The sequence below is a fragment of the Pseudopodoces humilis genome, chromosome 1 (genome assembly GCF_049639895.1).
Source record: "Pseudopodoces humilis isolate 2021_Gansu_Grassland_sample_001 chromosome 1, ASM4963989v1, whole genome shotgun sequence".
NCBI classification, from domain to species: Eukaryota; Metazoa; Chordata; class Aves; order Passeriformes; family Paridae; genus Pseudopodoces; species Pseudopodoces humilis.
This window is the reverse complement of record NC_142200.1, coordinates 144,757,926-144,783,345: the sequence shown is the minus strand read 5'-3', so window position 1 is coordinate 144,783,345 and position 25,420 is coordinate 144,757,926. Positions and strand designations below refer to the sequence as shown.

The 25,420-nt window shown below is 40.4% G+C and overlaps 1 protein-coding gene across 4 annotated transcripts in view; it reads left to right on the top strand.

Moving 5' to 3' along the window:
- The window catches only part of DPP6 (dipeptidyl peptidase like 6), a 534,726-nt gene that overhangs the window by 441,836 nt on the left and 67,470 nt on the right, over positions 1–25,420 (top strand). For all 4 annotated transcript variants that reach the window (XM_088054737.1, XM_088054745.1, XM_005527745.3 and 1 more), the window contains exon 8: positions 11,649–11,769. In XM_088054737.1, coding sequence (XP_087910863.1) covers positions 11,649–11,769 — 121 coding nt within the window. The remainder of the gene's footprint in view (positions 1–11,648; positions 11,770–25,420) is intronic.

The window sequence follows — 25,420 nt, the reverse complement described above, 5'->3', positions numbered from 1 at the left end:
GGTTTGCAGGTGTCTTCAAACAGTGAATGATGATGCTGGTAAACAACTTATTGTCATAAATATTGCTGTTTTAAAAAGTGTAATACAATTAAGAGAAACGTTGGATTTTTAATATACAAAACATTTGAATGATAGATCCTGCTGCACACGACCAGAACATTAATCTCCCTTATCATTTTTTTAATGCTGTAGTACGTTTTTCCAACTCGGATCTCTAAATGCAAAAAAAATGCTGGTTAAGTGATGACACCTGGAACTAAACTGGAGTGACTCCTCTAATTAAGAGTTTTTCTCTGCCTAAATTTGTGCCTGTCACACCAGCTTAGTTCCAGGCAGCAGGGCTGCACAGATATCAAGGGAAGAGGACCATTTTCAGGAGGCACAGAATCATCTGCTGTTGTTCCTGATCCAGCAGGGCTTTTAAACTGCTCTGTGTATAATTGCTGTAGGTCTATTTGTCTCTATCATTCTTTCATAGATTTTTGCATCATTATTTTCAAGCTGTTGTTCCCTCACCTTTTCTTTTTGCAATGACATCTGAATCAATATTGAGCTGTGGCCTACTGTATGTAATTATTCTGGCTTGCTTATCTTGCTTGATTATCTTGCTAGTTGCAAGGAAAAAGACTTCTGCCCTGTCTCCCTCTCTTCCCCACCCCAAAAGTCTATGTAAGCCTTATTTAAGCATTGTGAGAGATATTCACACAGATTTTAACATGGTCTCTGCATTCTTGAAAAGCAAGAATTTCAGCATAATAATGTGCCATCTCCTCATCCCCTTCTTGAGTGTCAGAATATGATATATTTTAGGGAAATTTCACTAAGATACATTACATATACACCGAGTACCTGGAGAACTTGCTCCTTTCCCCTCTCCCCTCACTTTATTCAAATAATTCCACTGGAAAAGTGTTGTGTTTATGTTTTGTTTTGTTTTGTTTTGTTTGTTGGGGTTTTATTCCTCTGATGATTTCTCTTTGGTAAAAGTGGCAGCAGTGTCCTATTTTTAACTTTGCACATCCTTGTCATTCCTTTGTCACCCCTGGGCTTGGTGTTGGGTCCTTGCTCCCCAAACGGAGACTTTGGCACAGTCAGTGTAATGTTCTTTGCTGAGAAATGGTTACATGTCTTCCCCTCCCAGCATCCCTGGTACTGCATCTTCATCAGGTGGCAAAAGAGCAAGGTATTTAGGATAACTGAAGGTGCTGCAATAAATGTTACTGATGGAAGATGTAGGTAATTTTATTTAAAATAGGATGCTGCTCTTTTTGTGGGCGTGAAAGATTTCAGAGGACAAAATAAAACTGATGATTTGCCATAGAAGTTCCACCACTAAATAAGAAAGTAATTGCCCTCACACCCAAAAATAAGGCATAGGATGATGCAGGTATTTCCCCTGGGAGCGGGACACTGCCACAGGCTTCCTCTGTGATTTCTTATATGTCACTTTGTTATCTGAAGTTACAGCAAAAGATTCCTACCTTTAAATGGACTTACAGAATTGATGCATTAAATGTGGCTGACATTCACAGGCTGCATTAAGGAAAATGAGTGTGTCCTTACAAGAAATGCAAATATCCATGGATTTACTAGCTTAGAGGGGCTCACCATTTTGTTCCTCTACAAGGAAAGTACTGAATTCTCTTCCTTTATATGTTACCACATTTCCTCACCTGTTAGTGTACAATATTCCTAGCGGGAAAACATTGGGTCAGTACCACTGAAGGTAATTCCCTCCTTTTACAGAAATTTCTCAAATTTCAGCTGAGATTTATGGATATTGAACGACTCTTCTTTGTTAAGGGCAGTTTTCATTTCAGACATCTAACTGCCAGAAGTGTCTTCTTGTCTGTGCATAAGGGCTCCTGGCATCTTGCAAATCAGTGGTTGGTGGGTGATGTCCTTTGAAATGTGTGCTTATGAAAAGTGTTGCTCCTGAAAACTGCCATGAAAATATTGATCTTTACTTTAGATAGCAGCAGTCATTGCTGAGTGTGGGGAAGTGACAGACACTGGCATGCCACAAGCAGGACTGAGCAAGGGACTGTGGAGTGTCCCACCTTGGCTTGTGGAGCTGGTCTCTCCTTCCCCAGAAGCTGCCATTTACCAGAGAGATGAGGAAACGCCATGAAAAATTCTGTTTGCTCTCCTCCTCACCTGCTGGAAGAGCTGTTGAGTGTTTCCACAAACAAGCTTCTAATTAAAGAGGAATATTGCAGTGACCATCCCCTGTCCAAGGTCAGATGTGCACCTGGAGGAATCCTAATTCCCAATTGCCAGTTCCTTTATGCTGACACAAATAATCTTTGTGTTCTTCTTAGTCAGGTGTTCTTTCTATAACACAATAAAGTATTTTAAATGGAACACAGTATCATCTTACATTAAATAATCTAATTTATAGTCATGCCCTACATAACCATCAGAGATATTAGGTTATAGAATACATGATAATCCATCAAGCAGAACTTAAAAGCAGAAGCAGAGTTCCATACTAAATGGTACATTTACTATTACATTCTTTTATATAACAAGGCAGTTATAAATTAAAATAACCCCATTAGAATACAGGGCAATGAAATACAAGCAGACATGGCTCTTTCTTTTTGCTGAGGTGAAACAAACCCTCTTTTCTTCCCTGAAGAACATAAAATAGGACAGCACGTTTTTTTCTTGAAGCGTATATTTTTAAATCTCCACAATTGTGATAACTGTTTATTTGGCTGTGCTTTGGCAGATTCTAGGTGTGATTAGAATCTATGCATGTTGTGGTCTAACCTGCTCACAGAATACAAATGGAAATGCACAGCATCTGTAACGATGCAATGTCAAAAATATAAAAAAACTTGTAGAAAAATGAGAAGAATATTAATGCACTGAAAGACTTAAGCTGGGAGAATCAAGGGAAAAAAAATAAATCTCTTCTGTACATAGTTTAAAAGGAAAAATTTGGGGAATGTGTCTCCATATCATAGAAATCTGCCATTCCTTCTATAGTACATTATGTGGAACTTTAACTCAAGTACTACTTTTGGCAATTTTGGATTGTCTTAAGACATTTAAACCCACAAACTCTTAAAAACTCTACTGATTTCCTAAGAGAGAATCCAAGTGGGATACTTCCAAGCAAGTTTCTGAATAGACCAAAGACTGCTCTCCTAAATTCCAGATAAATTTATTCTTTTTTTCCATATTTCCTCTTGAGATCCTGAACTTCTTCACCTCACAGTGTGTGCAGCATCAGCTGCTCCCAGCTTTCATCTTGCCCTGCAATTTCTCATGGTTTGAAATTGTGAGGTCCAGCAGAGCATCTCCATCAGCTCCTTCATCACCTGGGTCAGGACAAAGCTACAGACTTTGGGTTATTGTGCTCGTGCCATTGACCCTCCAGGAGATAAATGTTAAAGTCCCCCATGAGGATCAGGTATTTGAATGTGAGGTTTCTTCCATTTATATGAAGAAGGGCACATCTCCTTGACCAGAAAGCTGGTGACAAATGCTCCCAGTGCTCCTTTCCTTCCTCCACCCATTCCCACGTCCTGCATGGTGATCACCTCCCCCAGCCCCAGAGAGAAGAGCCTGCACACCTGGAGAGCCACATCCTCTCTGGGGAGCCCTTAAGACTCTGCTCACATAGATAGGACATGTTTCTTTACTTGAAGACATGAAGGAATGCTTTTCCCATTCTCTCTGACATTTTGGTTGCTTTGTTGATTGCATGTGATGAAAGCAAAGTTCTTAATGTCTGTTTTACAAAGTCTATTGGCAGTTTCCAAGACATGTGGCTAAAAGAGATTTGCATGATTTATTAGTGGTGACTCTTCTACACTTCCTTTCCCAAATGTGCAGTCAAGCCCACGGAAGGCAGCAGATTTTTGTTTGACTTTTGCAGTGGTTCTGGTGGTTTCCCTTGCACAAGCAGTGGCATTTCTTTTCGTTGCACTGATTTCCGTGCAGCCTTCTTACACCACTGGACTCAGATGTGTTCAAGTCTTCCATCCCCAGTGACAAGTCATGAATATTGGTTTTGATGTGTTCATGGATCAGCATGATTCTTACATGCATCCATCTTCATTTCTGTATTCTCTGGCTGTAGTGGTCCCCTGGGGTTTTTTTTCAGCTTCTCTTTCCTGAAAGCTTGCCTGCAGAATTATTCTGAACAGGTGTAGTCCTCACTTTGACATAAACATTACCTTTGCCTATGTCTGGGCAAGGCAAATTTAAATTAAACTAAGCTTTATCTCTTTGTGGCATACCTCCAGAAACTGCTAGGTCTTCTAAACCCTGGTGCCTTAAGGAATTAGCTTTGTACCTTGAATTAAAACAAAGACAAACCCTGGTATGAAAAACTGCAACTGTAGCTTCTGTCAGTTTTTTATTACTGTGTTGTTCTCTGCAATGTTCTGATTGTGTAGGAGACTTTAATTTTATCACTGGTCTTAATAATGACATTTTCATTTTGTGAAGAAAAAAGTTGATTTACGAATTCTTTGTCTAATTCCTCCATCATAATTGTATCTCGCTCTTTCCTAAATTATGAACATGGACCAATTGATGGAGAGAATGATAATATTTTGAATTTTTTTGTCTTGCATCTTTTTTATCACCTGCTATCAAACTATATTTAAATGGCAACAAGAAAAGTCTAATTAAAATACTAGATCTTATTATACAAGCTCACTGGTGAGGAGCAGTTTATGATTTTATTACCCTTTTTGAAGAACCGATAAGAGCTGGTGTAATCACATCATAAGCATTAGGAAAAACACTAATGACAGAATACATTAATTGCGGCTATTTGAACATCAAAGTTTGCATTTCATGAGGCTCAAAAGAAGAAATTGACAGGGTATTCATTAAATAATGCATAATCAATCAGCAACAAGCTTTAGAAGTGATTTTGAATTGATCACAGATTTTTCTGCTGAAGTTGATGTAAGAGCAGTAACTGCAAAACATCGAGGCCTTTCTGCTACAATGCTCATCACACTTCCTTGATATCACAAAATGAAAACACAATTATTGTATCTGCTTCAAGATGCTACATGGATGAGGACAGGCCCAGGCTAATTCTGGGCAGTACAGACGGGTTTTAACTTGAACAAACAGCAGGGAATCTCTCTCTTTGCAGCTTTTCATTTCCACAGTCCTCAGCTTCCAGGTTTCATATGGCAGCGTAAAAACAAAACCAGCTTAAGAAGGGATATCTCCAAAATATTTGGATGGGATCAGAGAGCACCAGAAATGGTGGAGAGAATGGAGGGGTCTTTCTGTTTGTGCATTTCCAGGAAGGGTTTGATCACGGTCAGAACTACTTATGTCCATGATCTGACATTTCCAAACCCCATTTACAAGCTGTGGCTCTGTTACAGACCTCAGCCAGCTACTTAGCATATAAATAAAAACATAATGCTTCTCCACTTCCTGAACATATTGGCTAGATAAATCTGTGTATTTTCCAGAGACCTTCTGATCAATGTGATGAATAATACCATATAAATATGGAGATAGTTAATATACAGCACAAAACAGTCCTATCACTGAAACCCAAAAGAAAATGAACAGGAGTCAGACTATTCTGAGGAAGTATCAGAATAGCAAAGTTAAATAAGAAAAGTTAAAAAAAAAAAAAAGTCCTTGATTAAAGGGATTTTAAATCCCTTAAAACTAATTAATTAATTTAAATTATTGTGGTGGCTTGCCCACCAAGCTGCTCTGTCACTCACCCTTCTCAGTGGGCCTGGGAGAGAAAATTCTATGAAAATCTCCTGGGAGCTAAGGAGTGGGGGATCACTTGTCATCAGGGCAAAACAGACTCGGTTTGGGGAAATCAATTTGTTAGTTTCCTATTAATTTTAACAGAATTGTGGGAGTGAGAAATAAAACAAAAATAAATACACCTTCCCTTCCTACCCCTTCTCATCCACTGACCACGGCATCTGCAAGGCTGATTCTCTCACGTTTCCTCACTCCCCTCACATATATACAAACTTTTACCCTTTTATAAATACATTTGTACAGATGCACGAGCAGTGTCCCCGATGGGCTCAGCTTTGACCAGTGGCAGGTCTGTAACTTTTCATAGATTTTTTTTTTGTTTACTGATTCTGCAAAATAAATACAAGTGTTTCTGAGAGGTGCAAAAAAGTTTTAAACTTATTCTGTTTCTTTTATTATTATTTAGAATATCCTCTCAGGTAAACTGGTTTCCAACAAAAGAGCAGAAAGAGAAAAGATAAATGTTTAACATTAAAAACAAGAAACAATGAAATGCATCATGTTGATGAGGAGAGAATAGTGTTTTATTTGTAGTTCTATTTCCCCACTCACTGCATCTTCCTTTTTGTGTCTGGTCTTTTTAAGCCTCAAAGGAAGATTAAACTGATTTTGAATTTAAAATAGGTTTTATGATTTAACCCCAGCCAGCAGCCAAGCTCCACACAGCTTCTTACTTCAGTGGGATCAGGGAGAGAACCAGAAGAGTAAAACCCAGAGCACTCGTGGGTGGAGATAAAGACAGTTTAATAGGGAAAGCGAAAGCTGTGCACACAGGCAAAGCACAGCAAGGAATTAATTCCCTGTTTCCTGTGTCTGGGTGGGTGTTCAGCCATCTCCAGGAGAGCAGGGCCCCCAGTATCAGTGAATTGGGAAGACAAACACCATTGCTTCAAAAGTTCCCCTCGTCCCTCTTCTTCCCCCGCTTTATGTACTGACCATGATGCCATATGGTCTGGGATGATCCTTGGGTCACTCTGGGTCATCTGTCCTGGCTGTGCCTCCTCCCATCTTCCCAGGCACCCCCAGCCTCCTTTTTGGCAGCACAAAAAGCAGAAAATTCTGAGTAAGCCCTGCTCAGCAATGACAAAAATATCTCTGTGTTATCAATGCTATGCTCAGCACAAATCCAAAACACAGCCCTGTACCAGCCACTGGGAAGGAAATTAACTCTGCCCCAGCCAAAGCCAGCACACGAGGAAAGTCAAGGAAAGGCTTTGTGCCTGTCTGTACCTGAAGGCCAGCCAGCTCTTGTTGATCAAACTCTCCATGGCAAGGTGCCAACCTGTCCATGGTATCTGTCTGTCTCACAGATAAATCCTGGGGGCTCGCCTTGCAGTGTGGAAAGGTGCTTTTTAACCTGTGGGAAACATTTACACCTGTCCATGTGCTAATAACTTAAAGTAATAAGCATCCAGGCATTAAGTTTATGAGAATTTTGAGTGATGCAGCTCATTCTGTTGACAAGTTATACATTAGAAATTGTGGGGTAAAGAGAACATAAACTTAGAATGCCACATTACAGCTGGAAAATAAATAGGAGCAGTAAAAATGCAGATTAGTGTGTATGAATTTATTTTCTTTTGATCTATGGAGAAGTAGAAATTTCACACTCCTCTTTGGCTGGAAGAAAGATGGGTTGACCAACCATAAAGGTGTGTGTAGTGTCCACCTACTCAAAATAGTTGGTCACTGTGACATTTTAAGTCTTAAGGATAGTATTTTCATTATATTCCTGAAAATATCCACAAATTAATCTATTTAAAAGTATCAATATTTTAATTAGTGCAGCATAATTACTGACTACCACTCTGGGTCAGTTTGGTAGAGAGTATTATTTTAGAAGTCCTTAAGCAGTTGCAAAAGCATTTTAAATAAATCCTTGAATCAATCAATGTCGTTAGGGCTTTTGTATGTTTGAAGTGAATTAAGTTTAATTTGTTGTTAGTTCAAATATTTACCCTGCTGTATAAATTTATCTTACTGGATACATAAGCTTTGACTTTTCTTCCTGTCTCGGGCTTGTGGTCCAATCTGCCTCATATTTTTTTCTCCAGTTTTAGTTGTGTCAGGCAAGGATGACAAATGGTTTGGGGTAATGGGTTCTAACACCAGTTGCAAACGGGCAGAGATTTCTTCCCAGACCACAGGAGTTAGTGGTGTGCTGATACCTGAGACTGAAGGGGTTATAGCTGAAAGTTACATCCTGAGCCACATAAAGCCAACAGCAAAATCTCCATTGATTTTTATTATCCTGGGATTAAGTGAATGCATTTGAAAAACCCCGAACTTTATCTTAATCCCCTCAGATGTTCCAGTTATTTTTGTTAAGTGTTTAATCTTTTGGGCATCTGTTAAAGCATCCAGCAGAGAGAGGTCTTCTGCTAGATCCAGTGGAAAGAAGTTCCTTATGTTAATTCTGATTTCCTTAGAAAAAATATTCTATATTTCATTGGTTTTCCTGTTGTTTTTGAGAAATAAAATAGTGAAAATACATTTTTCTTTTTATTCTGTTATCTTGTAGAACTTCTGTCTTCCTTGTTTTTTCTGTAGAGTTAGCAATTTCTGTTTCTTCAATCTATGTAGGGATGTTTCCATTCTTCTTACTTCTTCCATAATATCTTCTCTTTCCTCTCCATTGAATGTCATGATGAAAAGGGACATGGTGTTCAACACAGGGATTTTCCTGACTTAGCACAGCTTGGTTTGCCATGCCAATAGTTGTGTTCACTGTTGAATTTTAAGGAACATATATTGCAAGAATGTCTGGGTTGAAGTCTTGCTCAAATATGCACACCAAAAGAGAAAACACCAGAAATTTGGGCTCTGCTCTTTATCTCCTGTACAGAGAGGCATAAAACTGAGCTTGATCCCTTCTGTCATCATTTTAAATTTGTCTAGGAGTGCTATGCAAAGCTGGCATAATGTAATATAAAAGTCATGTCTGTACATATTTTTACTATTTTTTCTTTACCAAAATTTCTTATCCTCTAATTAGCTGACAGGATTGATCATTTGATAGAAAGCACTTCTTTAATGCCATGAAACCAAAACAGTAAAAATGGTTACAGAGGTATTTCACAATAACTTCAAATATGTTTCTAACATGGGATGTGAGGTAATCCAAAGACATTTCTTTCTTGATGAATAACAGAAGTCCAAATGCTTTTTCTTAATTTATAAGATACATTACACAGAAATCTTCCTTGTGCTGCTTCAGTTATCTTTTATCTTGATTATGGTTGACGTTTTTAGGGTACCAGGCACTGTAGTTAGGAGGATAATTTTTAAACCTCCATGAGGTGCTGCAGTTTTGCTCTGAATTATATGGGATACAGTTTGAAGTCAGAGCACTATGTTATTTTTCCACTGCAGCTCCCAGATACCTCACACAGCCTGATGAGTGCAATGAAGCTTTGAAAGGCCAAACAGTGAAGATGGAAATATTGCAATGCTTTAAAAGGGGAAGGGCGGGAACAGGTTGTCAATCCACCTTCTTTATTTTTCCTGTAAGCTCATAAAACATTAATATAGTACAAAATATTGCAAATCTTATTTTGCTGGAAGAATCTGGGTAAGGGAAGGGTTGCATCACTTGAATAAATAAACTTGATTGTGTGCCTGTCACAGAAGAGCACTTACCCAAGCACCCCTTAGCACATTTAGTACTCAGACACAGAGAATTGGATTTATTTAGGCCCTGAGTATCTTATTCAGCTTAGTCTTCACTATTTTTATGCACATTTAAACTTCAACAACCTCCCCATATGCAGATTAGCTAATACATAAAATTCTTTACTTGGAATCCCTTATCTGGCTGCTCTGCTTACTAAAATTCAAGGTAGGAAAGAGAATGTAATATCTTCCACAATGTATTTTTTACTTTCCAAAACTATTCACTGAATTCAGCTCTTCCTAGCTTAAAAGGAAGAAGAGTAAGCTACAATTTCAGTAATAATTTTTACCTTTAGGCAAACCTGTTATAACTCCTGCCAAAATTAAATTAAGATCTATACTTTCTTCTGGAATCCTTCCAGCTCATCTTTGGGTGAAACATATACCATAATAGGATGTGAAACACAAGATGAAAGCAAATATTTTTCCCAATTCTGTCTTTTCATAATGTGAGAAATTGCTTTCTAGTATTGTGTTAAAGATACATAACATTTATTCCAATATCTTCAAGTGTATAGAAACCCATCTATAAATGTCTACTAAATTATATTAACAGTTTGCATTTCAGTCTAAATAGCTTACTGATACCCTATTCAGTCCATCTTTTCAGTTTGAATAGAGTTTAAAAATATATTAAAGAAGGGGCTGGGGAGCAGAATAAAGCTCCCATAAGGTGAAAGGGTCAGTGACCTGCCACACCTCTTAGACACACACAAGTGTCCGAGATGCAGAGGATCCATCCAAGGGTTCTGTGGCAGCTGGCAGAAGTGCTCACTGAGCCACTTCCCATCATTTACCAGCAGCTCTGGCTAACTGGGGAGGGTCCAGCTGGCCAGAGGTCAGAAAATGTGATGCCTGTCTACAAAAGGAGCCAGTGGTGTGAGGTTCAACAGGGCCAAGTGCTGGGTCCTGCATTTGGGTCATAACTGCAAGGAGTGCTGCAGGCTGGGGCAGAGTGGCTGGAAAGTGGCCCTGCAGGAAGGGACCTGGGGGTGCTGGTCAACAGCAGCTGAACATGAGCCAGGTGTGCCCAGGTGGCCAAGAAAGCCAAAGGCATCCTGGCCTGTGTCAGAAACGGTGTGGCCAGCAGGACCAGGGCAGTGATTCTCCCCCTGTACTGGGCACTGGTGAGGCTGCAGCTCCAATCCTGTGTTCAGTTCCCTCACAACAAGAAAGACTTTGAGATCATGTCCAGAGAAGGGCAGTGGAGCTGGGGAAGGGTCTGGAGCTCCAATCTTATGAGGAGTGGCTGGGGGAGCTAGGACTGTTTAGCCTGGAGAAAAGGAGGCTCAGGGGGAGCCTCATCACTCCACAATTACCTGATTACCACAATTACACTTAGGCTGTAGCAAGGGGGGATCAGTCTCTTTTCCCAAGGAGCAAACAAGAGGAAATGGCCTCAAGTTGTGCCAGTGAGGTTTAGGTTGGATTCTAAGAGCAATTCCTCCACAGAAAGGGCTGTCAAGCATGGGAACAGGCTGTCTGTGGCAGTGGTGGAATCATCATCTCTGGAGGTATTTAAAAGATGTGTAGGTGTGGCACTGGGGGATGTGCTTTAGGGATGGGCTTGGCAGTGCTGGGTTAATGGTTTGGGTTGGAAGGGACCTTAAAGACTTTAAGAGTGTTTTAGAACCAAGTGATTCTGTGATTCTATGACTCTCCTTAGAGCAAGATGTGCTTCACTTTGGGGTGAGGGGGCAGGAATTGTGCTATATATGACAGAGGAACACAGAACAATTTAACCACGTGATAAACTGTTGCCATAGAACAATACTTTTATTATTGGCTGGCTAAAGCTTTACTTCCTGATCAGCATTTAAACATAAATAAATAAAGAGTTTGATTCACAGCATTTCACAGCAATAGCTTTAACAACTCTCAAAATCTGAGCAATGGCATTCTTCATCTCATGCCCTCTAACTGAACTGTCCATTTTCTGAAATGAAGACAGAAGTGAGAGAAATAAAGCTCATATCAAAGCACCAAGGCTTCAGTTTGTTGTAAATTAGCATCTTTGTATTAGCTGACAGCATTGGAGGCAAGCTGTGGAAATCCTTTTTTTTGACAAAAGATGCCATAAAACTGTGATATGTGATTCTGTACTGCCAATTATTGTAAAAGCAAAATGCAACATTTTATGCTGGAGCCGCTGCTTAATGCTGTTCTCTTTTTCTTTTTTCTTTTTTTTTCCTTCAAATCAGATATTTATCTTTGAGAATAACATCTATTACTGTGCCCATGTGGGGAAACAAGCCATCCGAGTGGTTTCCACAGGAAAGGAAGGTGTTATTTTCAATGGGCTCAGCGACTGGCTGTATGAAGGTAGGACACAACATTTAGGCCAGCAGTTAGTCATGAGTTTAAGTTACAGTCTAGAATTACAGACCTTGTTGGAATTAGACATCCAGGATTGAATTTCTGGGCACTGGTGGACCACAGAGCTGAAAACCTGCTATTCTAACAGTTGTCTGATGTGCTGGACTGGAAATAATGTGAAATGGTGTAAGAATTCTGTTTTCAGGCTGTTTTCTTTCCCTTAGTCCAAAGGTAATAAATCACTGGGCTTTAATGAACAGAACTGCTTCATTATTTAATGGCACCTGCAATCACTCATGGATGTGCCAGTTTTCAAATGACAAAAAAGGACTGAAATGGGGAGGGAAAGGAGTTCTATCTTAAAGGAAAAAGCGAGGAAACAATTCTGCTTGATTAGCTGTTTTCTACAGAACTAGGTGGACCTTGGAAGCTGGGCCTTGCCACCTAAAAGAATTTCTCAAAGCAGACCCCGGTAATTGGCTTCTTTCCCTTGAAAATGGGCCTGACAGGGTGGAGGGTCATCTCTGGAGCACTGCTTTTCATTGATCCTTTCAGCTGGCAAATGTCCATTTCGGTGTCTGTGAGCAGCTGCTTGAAAAGTGATGTCAACTGCTCATTAGCTTAGGAGAGGATCCTCACCACCCCCAGTTCTTCTGTGGGTTGTTGAAAGCTTTTAAAGAATAAAAATTTTAATACACACACACAGGTAGATGTAAATGTGTAAAATAAAATATATTTATTTCTTTATTATTTATTTAAAACATACATACCACTCTCTGTTGCTGCCAGTAGTTCCTTCTCACAAGGATCCTGGCTTTTGGACCTGGCAGTGTCTCTTTCCTGTGACACAGCTTCCCTCTAAAGTCACACTTTCTTTTACAGGTCCCAGCATAGTCCCAAGGTTTTCTTATCTCTACAGAGAGAAAGTTTCCAGATACATCTATTAACTGTGTTCTGTTGGCTGCTCCCAGTTTTCTTGAGGCTTAATAGAACAGAATAGATTACAAAATGCCATTAACAGTTAATTGGTGTAAAACCAGGAATCACTACTCTTAAATTGGTCTGTATCACAGCTAGACAGGGGCCCTTGGACTCAGAAATGAAGGAATTAAAATAAATGAGTTTGTTTGGCCCTCCCAAAGATGCTGATCCCATAAATCAGTGTACAAACTCATCAAACACATTCATGGAAAAATCTGATACTAGGGGGTTTATTATTTTTTATATTTAAAGACATGTTTCTACTGTAATACAGCGTATTTGTGAGTAAATGTCCTCCCTGTGCTGTGAAAGCACTTTGTAACCAGAGAAGTGGCCAAGAAGTTACAAAATGCTAATTTTCTTTCACTTTATCTGTTAATTTGCTGGTGAAGTTGTGGGCAGGCTCTTTGACTCTGCAGGTCAAATGTGCCTACTAGTACCCAAATTTGGCTGATAAACATTTAGTACATCAGGTCTCCTTGCAGAGTGTCTCACACAGCACCACGCTGAGAGGAGTTTGTCAAGCCCGTGAACTCAGAGCGCACCAGCAAGCCCAGGATGACACTTGTTTTGCTGACACATATTTTTATTCAATTACAGGATTGCTCAAGCAATTTCTTGGCTGACATTGACTTTCAGGTTTGCCCTCTGGAATGAATTTGCTTGTTAACTTTATGTTAATGTGCTAGGGTAAGGAATGAATGTGTGATCGATACCAGTCTGGTTATCCCAAGCCAGGTTCTGTAACCTGTGAGGCACAAGGCAGATCAGGACCACTGAAACTGCTGTTCACTGGGAGTGTGTTTGAAAGAAATTAGGATTTGGAAATGTCACTTTGTGTCCTAATACAGTTTATATTGAACTAAATGACTCTCTTCTTTCACAAGCAAGGTGGAGAAGGTCCCAGAGGAAAACCTGATTTAAACGTTCCCAACTAATGGGAATCCAAAATCAAATCCAGAGATGAACTGTGTGAGCTGAGCTCCTTCTCTTGTCATTACTTGTGCAATCCTCATGGAGGTGAACCTGGGGCTGGTGTCAGGACTGAGGACTTGTGCCAGGTGCTTGAACAAGCTGTGGGGTCATGGTGTTGGGTCTGCAGTGTTCAGACAGCAGCTGTCTACATGCATGGATGGATGGAGCAGGATGCAGAGGAAGCTGGATATTCCATAGGGATAAATGGATAAGGACAATTGAGAAATGAGAGACACCTCCCGAGTGGGGTCCAAGAGAATCCAGCTACGGTTGCCAGTGAGCTTTAACCTGGGATACTCTGCCAACACACAGTCACCTTTGTTTTTCCAAAGTCTTTCCTTTTCTTGGATGCCACCTCTTCCGTGGGATAAACTTGGACAACATTTTAAATCAGAACTTACCTGACTGGAAATGCTTGAAAACTTGGCAAAGACTGAACTGTACCACCTCAAGACTATTTCTGCTCTTCATCCATTCCTGCTGTGGTTTGTACCATGCCTTCCCCACCTCCCCAGCCGAGCTGGGTGGGTCGCTCAGCCCCGTGTTTGTTTGCACTGCTGCCGTCTCAGCGCTCTACCAGGATGAGTGCTGAGCATATGCAGAAATCTCCCTCCATCTGTGCAGCCAGCTCCAGGCAGATAGTCTGCAAGAAGAGCTGCGAGAATGGGGATCACAGAGAGTTCAGCACACTCCTCTTCCCTCCCATGCTCTTTTTGCTGCTGAAGTTCTGTGACCCTTGGCAGCGACAGCAGAGCCTCCTCGCAGCGCCCGCTGGGTTACTGTCACAGCTCACAACCTGCTTCTCACTTCCCCAAAATGCAGCTCAGAAAATAAAACTCGGTGTTTTCTATTTGAGGAAGATGACTTTTAACAACTTTTATCTACGTAGCAAGAGCACACCAAGAGCAATCCCCCGCTCCCCTTTCTGTTTGCTGTTTGCTCGGTGAGCTCTGCGGATGGCAGCCCAGCAGTGCCACCCTTTGGGGTGACTCCCGACACCTCACATGTGTGGCAGACACGGGGGGACTCTTCCCTTCACAATGTCACCGCTCTTGTCACGACACAATGCAGACATGCTGCACTATTAATCACAGGTTTTTCCTAAGTCCAGAAGCACAGCAGATCTAGAGTAAACTTGACAGGCTTTTTGCCCTGGAAAAATGCAGAAGTTCATTTCAATTCAAGTTAAGCTCTGCTTTTGTAAATCTGCCAAAGGAGAAAAAATTTCTTCGAGGTATTTATGCTGATCTGTAGACTTTTGATAATATAGTGAAAAACATTTCAAATCAATCAGAGCTTAATCTACTTAGTGTATTTAGCTGGAAGTTTATAGATTGATACATAGATTACTATAACATGAAAGCATAGATTAAGCATGGGGTTTATTACTAAAATAAGCATTGACAATGTTTTCATAGTCTGACTTAACATTTTCAGAGCTGTGCCTGATAGATGCTTGTACTAAAATCGAGTGATATCCTATAAAACAGAGTTTAAAGTTCTGCTGCTGAAATCAGCTACACATTTAAATGCATAGCAGCAGCAGAGTGGTTTTTATTTCAGTTTGCTGTATGATCATTGTTGGTTTGAGAATATGTTTTAGCAACGATAAGTCTTGCAGATTATTTTAAAGCAAGTGGTGGTGTAGCAAAAGGGACTTCCAAAGCAATAAGAGTATTTATGTGTTCTGCATATAAGTAGTAATATCTTAAAAATAATGTGCATTTAAAAAGTAAATTGCAAGTAAAATTAATTTCATTTATATGCTTTTTTTAGAGCACTCTTCCACAGAAGTTAATTCTGTCAGGGTGTAATTAAAGTGTCCTAATTTGCTATCAAGCACATGGAAAGGCTGTTCAGCTGTTGTGAGGAAGGGTGGCAGCAAGACACTCTGATGGAGGTCACCTCCATGATTCTGTGAAGTGACAAAAGAAGATTGAGGTGTCCCTGTGTTGCAGTTTGGAAATTTGTTGATTTGGAGATCATGTGATGCTGAATCCTGGGGAATGGGGCAGGAGGACTTCGCTCCATACTGGCATGTTGCTGCCAGACCAGGAGCAGCCCAGCAGGGTAAGTCAGGGTCCTTTTAGGGACCTCCTCTGGGCTGCACTTCTAGAAAGTCCTGGTGTGGTCTCCTTTGAGCAAGTCTGTGCTCACAGGTAAAGCTGGATAGCATCTAGTGCTGTGTTCTAGGTGCATGCTTGGAAATCAAGGATGTGAAACAGTGGTGTGTGCTTCTGTCACTGCTGGCAGGGGAGGGAAGGATTTTCACCGACAGATGTTCCAATGCCATGCATAAGTGTGACATGAGGAGTTTGCTGCATGTGTCCTCAGATACCAGAGTAGAAACTAGAAAAATGAAGGAACAATTTTGCAGCTTGTTCTGTGGGACGTATCTGTGGTTATTAGGGACTTTGGTAAGAATAGCATGTGAGTTAAAAAGTAAGAACTGAGTTAATAAGAATTGCTTGTGAGTTACTCCCTTGTCCCATGCCACTGTCAGAGGATCAGGGGATCAGAGACAGTCTCTAAATTTGGAAGTCTCTAAATCTCAAGATCATATCAAATTGAGAATCCCCATTCCAGACTTTGTTTTGACACCATGGTTGGGACATATCTCCTCATCCTCAGACATCAAGAGGGCCCCATGCCTGGCAGCCAAGCCCCAGCCCCAGCTGCCACCACACACATTTAAATCTCTTGAGTAGTAAGAGCTTTACACAGTCATCCTTTAAAACTGATACTCTGCTTTGTTGAGCTTAAAGCACAGTGGTGTTGCTGTTTTTCTTTTTTGGCTAGGAACCAGGAGGAGGGGGAAAAAAAAAAGACTCTTTTTCAGAGATGACTCCTATGCCTTATTAATCTTCATTTTTGTCTGCATCTTGCATCATCACCAACAGATCCTCTTGTGTGACTTCGCAGTGACACCTGGTGGGAGAGGCCAGGATGTCATCGTCATTAAGACAATGAAACTGCAGAATTTTTTTCTGCCAGATCTAGGAAAGGCTCCCAATTTCCCCTCACATATATTTCCCTGAAACTCTCTCCGAGCTTATGGGAACTACACATCCAAAGCTGCTGGCTGATTCATGCTAATAGTGCTTCTGCTCTTTTTGTACACTTTATAAAGAGAGGGAAGAGAACACAGTAATAAAGAAAAATCTTTTCCATAATTTAATCAGCATCTCACAAAAATATCAGAGGGTATATTTAGACATGTATGACTGGTCTCGGAAGTGCAGCGCCTGGCAGGAGCTGCCAAATCAAATATCAGTTATTTTGAGCATGATCTTTTATGCCTATAGCATTTCAAGCAAGTGAAGTAGACATATTTCTTATGCTTAGAAATATTAATTCTGAGACTCTGGAAGTGGTCTTAGTACTGGGAAACCAGTCAGTAAGTCTGCTGAAGCAGTTTTTCATTGTATGACATGAGGATGCTGAACTTCTGCTTGGAAGCAGGAACTTTGATGATCAAGTTATGTCTGAATGTGAAAAGGAGCATTCATAATTAGCCTGAAAGCAAGTATGTCCTGAAGCTCCTGTTTAGTGCCACCAGAGAAGGAGATGACATATCCTCATAATTCACAGGCAGGGCTAACCTTTCCCAGTAATTAGAAGCTTCAAAACCTGGTGGGGGAGAATGAGATGAAGAATTGGACTGACTCATCACTGCATTTTTTAAGATACTCTGGATAAATAAATCTCTTGCCATACAGAAGCTATTGCTGCAGACAGTGAAAGAAACCGTCCTTAATGGGACTACAGATTATTCTATTTTGACAAGATATGTGAAGAATCATTGGGACAGAGAATATAGAGAAAATAGGAAAATTTTAAGAACTTTCATATTTTCAGTCACAAAGAAAATATTCCATGGACATGGGTAAATTTGCAGTTCTACACAGCTGCTATAGGGTAAAGGGAATTTGGGAAAGATTTGGAACTGGGAAACTACACTGATAGTGCCAGAAATGCAAGTCTAAAACCCATTAGTTTTCTCTCAAGTACGTGCTGATATTTTTCAGGGGTTTTGGGGGAAGCTGTGTGGAATTTTTTCCCTCATTTGTGTGCTTGCTTAGGTAAGGTAAAGCAGTGTGGTGCTTCAGTGACAATGTCTCCATAGTAAAACAGGAAGTATTCCTCTGTTTGGCATTTTGGACATCATTCAGTGTTGTCCATTGAGTGCATGCAGCTGCTGGGCAGCACCTGGGGCCATCCAAGTCTCAGTTAGCCTTTATTTAGCTGCCTATTGAAAGTGGGTTTTTGTGCACTGTTATGTGCACACTGATTTATACCAAATGTGCATAAAATCTGCCCAGTTTAGTTGCAGTCAAAGGATGAAGAGCAGCTCTTGACCTCAGCCATGTGTTTGAAGTGGATGTTTCTATCATATAAAATTCTGTTGCAGTGAAGATGAACTAGATGCCACATTATATTGCTTTATGCATGTTAAAGCAGAGGAAAAGAGAGTCTTAAATTTCACCAGATGATGTCATGAAAGATTCTATAGAAGTTCCATCACCTCAGGTTCCCCTGTCCCAAGGAAGTTCCCATTACAGATTGCATCACAAGGAATAAGGTTCTGGCCCTTCTCAGCTGGCAAAAGTCAGGGAAAATTGAACCATTTACAGTGCACATTGTGAATGCCTGCCTAGAAATCAGCAAGATCCTGAAAAAACTTTAAAATCTGCTGTTACCTGGACTGGCTTCAAAATCCAGCACTGCACCATGAGAAACCCTGCCAGCTCTAGCCCAGTCTTTAACCTTCCCTTTCTGCAGAAGGTTGTTTGGAAGGAGGATGCCAGCCAAAACCAACACCTGTCATCCTCTAATTTTTGGATGACCATCATTCGCGCTTCAGGATGGCTTTTGGAAGGAAAAGAGAATATTATTTACTGTGGTCAGTGATCTCCTTGGGCCAGTGGAAGGAAGCCAGTTGTTCATCCTGATGTCGCAGCTCAGCCAGCAGCTGCCTGTACCTTAAGAGGTGTTCAGTGAGTGAAGTTGTTTTTGTTTGCCCTGAAGCCCTGGTAGGTATCACAAAATAGGTGTTGTATCACTAGAGTCAAATATTTCCAAAATATGGTGTATTGTGAGTTGTATAACAGAGCTGTTGTGGTGTTCTGCTTGCACACTGGTTCTCTGCACCAGTTTTATTACAGTGGCCTTGGGTGAAATTGTCTATTGGAGAGCCGTGTCCTCATGTTCTGATTATGTTGGTATCTTTAATGACTAATTAGTATACCAGCACTTCAGATACTGCAGAACAGATTTTGACCTATGCCATGCTAAGTTGAAGTCTGGAAGAACTCCATGGAAGCTGATGGTGTTGCCCTGGATCTGCACCACAAAGCTGAACGAGAGGGTCTTGCTGAAATATTCGTGCTTTATGTCCAACTATCAGGGTCTCACAGGAGGGATCTTAAAACACTATTATTCCCAGAAAATAAAGAGTGGCATGTTAAAGGCTATTTTCAAATCCAGTTGAATTTAAAAGCCATGCTTTTCCTCCATAGAATAATTTCTGTGGTTTGATAGTATAAAACACAAAAAATGTATTTAGGTGATCAGGTTCACTGCATGTAAAACAAAAATTCATCATTTCTATATTGGTAGAATTGAGCTGGGGGGCTGTGACACATGTAAGAGTCTTCCAGGCTGTAGAACGTTGTAAGATATTAAAAGAATTTAATTAATTTGTACCAAAATGATGTACAGTATTTTAAAGTGGAAATACAGCTGTTAGGGCAGGGTTCCCAGGGATACTGCAGGGATCTCTGTCCTGAGGGATTTTCAAGAGTGAATTAAACAGATTTTTGTCATGGGTTGTTGAGATAAGCATCAATCCTATTTCAGTGCAAGGAGGGGATTAGGACTTCTTTGGGCTTCTTCTAGAGCTAAAATTTTATGATCTTATGTATAGTTTTGATGTCTTTTTCTGATATCTTTGCTGTTAGACATTCTGGCTCTGAGATTACAAAGAATGCCTGTTTTTATACAACATAAAGCAATATATACAACAGGGTAAATGCACATAAACTGCTTGTACATGATGGTTGTAGGGAATGGAGCTCTTTATCATGATAAATTTATATGTGCCTCGTTATTTCCCTAAGGAAAATTGGTAATTTTCTTCTTCTGAGGGTGTCCATGAACATTTATTTGAAAAACATGCTAGGAAGAAAGAAAGCTTAATGTTTTCAAAGTGCTGCAATCAAGAAGTGATTACAGAAAGAAGAAAGAAATTGAAAGACAGTCATAGAAATTTTATATTAGTGTATAATTCCATCAATTTGACCTAAAAATTAATTTCCTGTAGGTTTCTTTGTTGATACAGCCTTGCTTTTGGAAATTAAGGGGCCAGTGCAAAAGCTACAGGCTGTTTAATTAGCTTTCCTATTTGTCTCACTGCTCCCTGGCCTGAATAAAGATAAAATAATCTGCCTTAAGAAATAAAAAAAACCAAAAAGGAATGTACTCTGTCCAAATTAGAATGAGAGAAAGCTACATGAAAGGGATAGAAATTCTGCTGAGATATGTGATTCTGTTGTTGTATAATAGCAGGGAAATGAAAAGAATATCCAAAATTATGACACGAGTCATCTTATAATTTGTGTACATCAGCTTCCCTAATTTAAAGAGAAAGAAAGAAAAAAAAAGACAAAGAACCAAATCGAAATACAGTTTAAGATCTACAACTCCAAATCCCAATGCCATCTGGAAGCAATCAGAGGTCAGAGTGGGTCTGTGACTGGAAGAGCAGAGGAGTAATGATGTGAAATTCAAGGGGTGCATCACTGCTAAGGGCCAGCTGGGGACCTGGGAGAACCCCACAGAGCTCAAGTCCACTGTTGCCTCCAGCAGAGGTTAAATCTTCGTGTGTGAAATAAGCAAGAGGTTAAATCCTTGTATGTGAAAAACAGCCTTCCATTTTCCTGCCTGTGCTGGGCGCTGTGCGAGGCACGATGACCAGCGTGCTCAGATCCTGGTACTGGGAAATCAAGACTGCTTTTCCCAGCAGTGTTCCCAGCTAGCAGCTCTCCATGGGGCCTCACACCTTGAAGACATGAGGGATGTGGGTGATACACTGCAGGGTATTTTCAAATTGTGCCAAAGCAGCCCAGTGGTGACTGCAGTGTTGACACCAACCAGGACATGGAGCTGACTCTGGCTGGGTTCTGCTCTCTGTCAGAACTGAAGAGCTAGAGCAGATCTTTAGAGCTATCAATTGACATGCCAGCAGTGCCTGAAAGATAAAGCATCCAGGGATTCTATCACCCTCAACACTCAATTAGTTTACATTGCTATAAGTAACTACCATATGGTGCAGCTCCTGCACCAGCTGCTTTCCAGTCTTCAACGAGTACAGGTCTAAGGGGAATCTTTGCCACAGAGCTAACAGTAATTAGAAAAGTAGGGGGAAATGGCAAGTTTTGAAGATGATCCTAAAGCTTTTGGGTGGGTTGAGCAGTAAAACATACTTGTGCAGAGATGCACTGGCTGCTGTGTGCCGGGCTGGGGATGCCAGGTGCCAGCAAACACCACACACAGGGGCACAGCAGCCAGTGTGGGACAGCAGGGACCAAATCCAGGATGGCCGAAACCTTCAGTCCTGTCCTGGGATGAGGATTGCAGAGACCAAGCAAGGCAGTAACATGTAGATGTTTTCCTTCAAATCCATGGCAAAGAGCAGCAGGCACTGCTCAGACTTGCACTGTCTGGCTCTCTGCAGCTCTTGCCCGCATCCACCAGGGTTTCTCAGAGTCTGGGGTTAGGGATATGTATTGAGCCAGGTTTCATGGCCCACCAAGGCACTGCCAGACACTGCAGAGGGGTAAAACCAAAATAAACCCATGTTGAGATGTCTGCTCAGCTCTGCAGCCTCCAGCAAGAACAGCCCCAACCACTTGTGTGTTGCCTGGCCTCTTTGCCTGCTTTCCTCTCTTTCCATTGAAAACAGGTTTCTTACTTTGAGAACTATCTCCACAGCACAGCTGAGCCTTGAGACCTGGATTGGTTGCCATTCTTCCCAGTTCTTTTCTTCCAAAAGGATCATGATCATTTCTGTGTTTACCTGTGTCATTCTGGTGCTGGATGAACCCTCTCTCAGCCGGTTTGTGGTACTGTTTGCATACCAAAAAATTGTGATTAGAATACCACATTTATTTTTTTATTATTTATTTTATTTTTAATGACTGAAAAGCTGCTGTGCTGTATTCTCCAACTGTAAGAAGCTTTAAGACCATAAAAGTCCTTGCATGTCACTCTGCACTGGAAAAAATGATTCCATTGCTTTGAGTCACACCAAACAGCACAGGAACACAAAATGTTCCTAAAAGCTGAATATTGTGTTTTATTTTTAGTTATTTAAAATACCTCTTCTTAAAAAGTTCCTTAACTTTGTATTTTGAAAGGATGTCTTTTCACTTTTAAAGTGTTTTTCAGATTTTAATGAGAGTGGTGTCATATTGTACCAAAACCAAACTATCAAGTGCTCTGTGTTTTTATTCATAGAACTTCCTGTGATGTATTGAGGTGTCCTAGATGGTTCTGCAACTGTACTGGCCATATGAATATAAGCTACACCAAGAAATTATTTACTCTTCATCTCACCTGGTACTGATTATACAGCAGAGAATGACCACTGTAAATACTCTGTTGGGCAGATTATTTGAATGTCAAACTCTTAGCTGAGAAATATTTCCCATAGTTCAGGCAAATTTTCCAGAAATTTAGATGTAAAATTCACAATTACAGTATGTACAATGCCCTGGTTTATATATTAGATCCACATCAGAATTGTACAGCTAAGCAGAAGCTGATACCTCTAACAAATGTACATATTCCTTAAAGTTCCCTGATTTTTGCTTCAAGATTATTTGAGTGTTTTTACTGACTTAGATAGTGTTGTATTGTTGGCTATCATTGATTAAGCCTTAAATCTGTGATGCCTGGCCTATGAACCAGAGGAAAAAACCTTTCTTCTGAGACCTGGTATAGTTATATTTGTATATGAGCAGTAACCACACTTCTCTAAAGTACAGAAACAAATGTTTATATTGTAGTTTAGATGTAGACTTTTGATGCATACTGATTTTAAAAGTAGTAACAAATAGATTTTTTAATTTTCTTTTTTATTTTCTCAGTATCACAATAATTTAAAATGAAGACTAATGAAGTTTACTCCTAAGTGTGATTTTAAAAGCATGTTTTCTCATGGATCACCTTTCATTCTGCACCTGTAATTCCTTTCCAGGCTGAATATTTTACTGTTTTCTGTTGTTGTTGCTATTCTTTTGAACATATTCCTTATTTTTCTTTTTTGTATTTCACTCATTCTTTTTAAGCTGCTTTTAAAGAATTTGAGACTTTACTCAATTCCAATGAGGCAACAAAAGCAGCATAGTCCAAAGAGAGCTCCTATCTTGAAAGCAAAGGGTTAATACTGAAGGGCACATGAATGCTTGTTGGCAAAAGGGAACAGTTCCAGAGTGGTCCTCAAAACTTCATTAGAGATCAGAGGAACATGCAATATTGCATTAACTGGAAGAAAAACTCATATTACAGGGTTAATGTCCTTAGAAACGTTGCAGAGTTTATTTGAAAAATAAACCCAACAAGCCTCTATTAAATTTATTGAGGAAATGGAAAGCAGAAACTCAGAAGACTGTAATTGCCACCTACAAATATGATAATTAGAGTGAATAAGAGGTAATGAAGGAGGAAATCAGAGACAACTCACCTCCTGAGCAGGAAGGTGGAGGTTACATTGCCACCCTGTGGTAAAACCATGGAGAGCTGGAGCAGCTCCTCTCTCCATCAGGATTCCAGAGGAGAGCTGCACACAGCCGGAAATCTGCATGATGTGCTGGAAAAAAATATAGTATGCAAATGGAATCCTGAATGGAAAGAAGCAATGTGAGATGAAATCCTATTTTGTTTTTGATTAGCCTGTGTGGTTGGGCTTTTGGTGGTGTGTTTGTGGGGGTTTTGACTTGAATTTTAATTCAAAATGCTGTTACATAAAATATTCAGTGGAAAAGTGAACAGAGTGCAGAATAGAATGGGGAAAAAAAAGTTCTCTTTTTAAAATGATGTCATTTATAAGCTTTTTTGAGAACAAAAATCTATCATTCTATTGTATCTCTTCTTGAAATCATCTCCAAAGTTTCTGCATGAATTTTGATTTTTTCAGATTCTTCTGATAATCCTGGGACACTTCCCAGTTCTATAAGTTTAGAAATATGACCCTTAGTGTTTCACAAAGTACTTTTTAGAGCAGACTGTATGGAAATGTGATTTTATTTTTTTATGGAAGCTCTGCCTACAGCAAGATTTGGGATTCACAAAAGTGTGTCATCTTGCTCCCCCCCCCACCCCCCAACTTCAGCTCGTAATTCCTCATGATGTGACAACTGGTTGCTGTAGAAATTATTAGGATTCAAGAGCATGATTTCACAGTCTGAGACGGATGAGCTTTTCACAATCCCCTTTTTGATCAGATTAGTGCTGACCCCTGAGCTGAGCCTCAGCCAGGGGGAGCTGGGCCAGCCTCTCCTGCCAAGGCAGGGATTGCTGGTGGCTTTCCCTTCCCACAGCTCTGTCCTGCCCCAAGGCTGCTCCTTGTCTTCCCTGCAGCCTTCCCCTGACCTGTGCACAACATCCCTTGCACAGGCCTGCTTGGGCTCCTAAAGGGCTTGAATTCATGCTAAATACAGTGGCTGTCTCTGAGTTTAAGAGCAGCTCTCCCCTTCAGCACCCCCACACTTGTAGCTAAAGTGCAAGAAAAAGATTAAATGACCATCACAGATGACGCTCAGATGTATCTCTTGGTACAAGTCTAATTATGACCTCCACTGAGGCAATTATTCTGTCTTGACCTTAATGCCTTTTGCAAGCATCAATTAATGAAACTTCACATAATGTCCTGGTAGAACAGGAATTATTACCATCTTTTTAGAAATAGGCACAAACTTTTAGAAACTGAGGCACAATTATTGACCTGGTTTTAGATGAGATGAGAGAAATTAGGACACAAAACTGAAGTGAGACCTTCACCTTAGTCCCTAGAAACCAAATAAAGTGCAGAGCCTGGTGTGAAAAGCCAGATCTGGCTGTTTTCAGCACATCCCTCTGCTCACCTCCAGCACAAACCCTGGCAGTGCCCTTCAGTTTTGGTCACAGGATATGCGGGATGCACAGCTGGAGGGATGTGTCTGTGCAAGTCACTCTGCAGGGAGGCTGGGCTAGTCCCTAGTGATTTCCACAGGAATAAGAACTTTTTCAACCCACAGGACACCCTGTAAGCAGGAGTCAAATGCCTGTTGTTAAAGCTGTCCCAGCTCTGTCAGACTGTTCTGCATCCTAAAGGGACTGATGGACTCTTACCTGCCTTTCAAATCCCAGAAAAAAAGGAACAAATCGTTTCAGCCCTTCCCTTTTTACACAAATGACTCATAAGCATTTGCCTCCTACATTAGTTTTGCTTTTGCTCAAAGTTGAGTCATTGTCTTGTATTTGATTTAACAACAATAACAGGGGGAAAAAAGATAGCCATCAGTAGCTACTGCATAAGACTAGATCAAAAGCAATTCCTTACAGGAGGCTTTCATGATAGCTAGATTAAAGATTTGAGAAACTGGTAAGAAATAGAACTGAAGAAAAACAGCTCCTAAAACCAAAGCATTATGTTTTCATG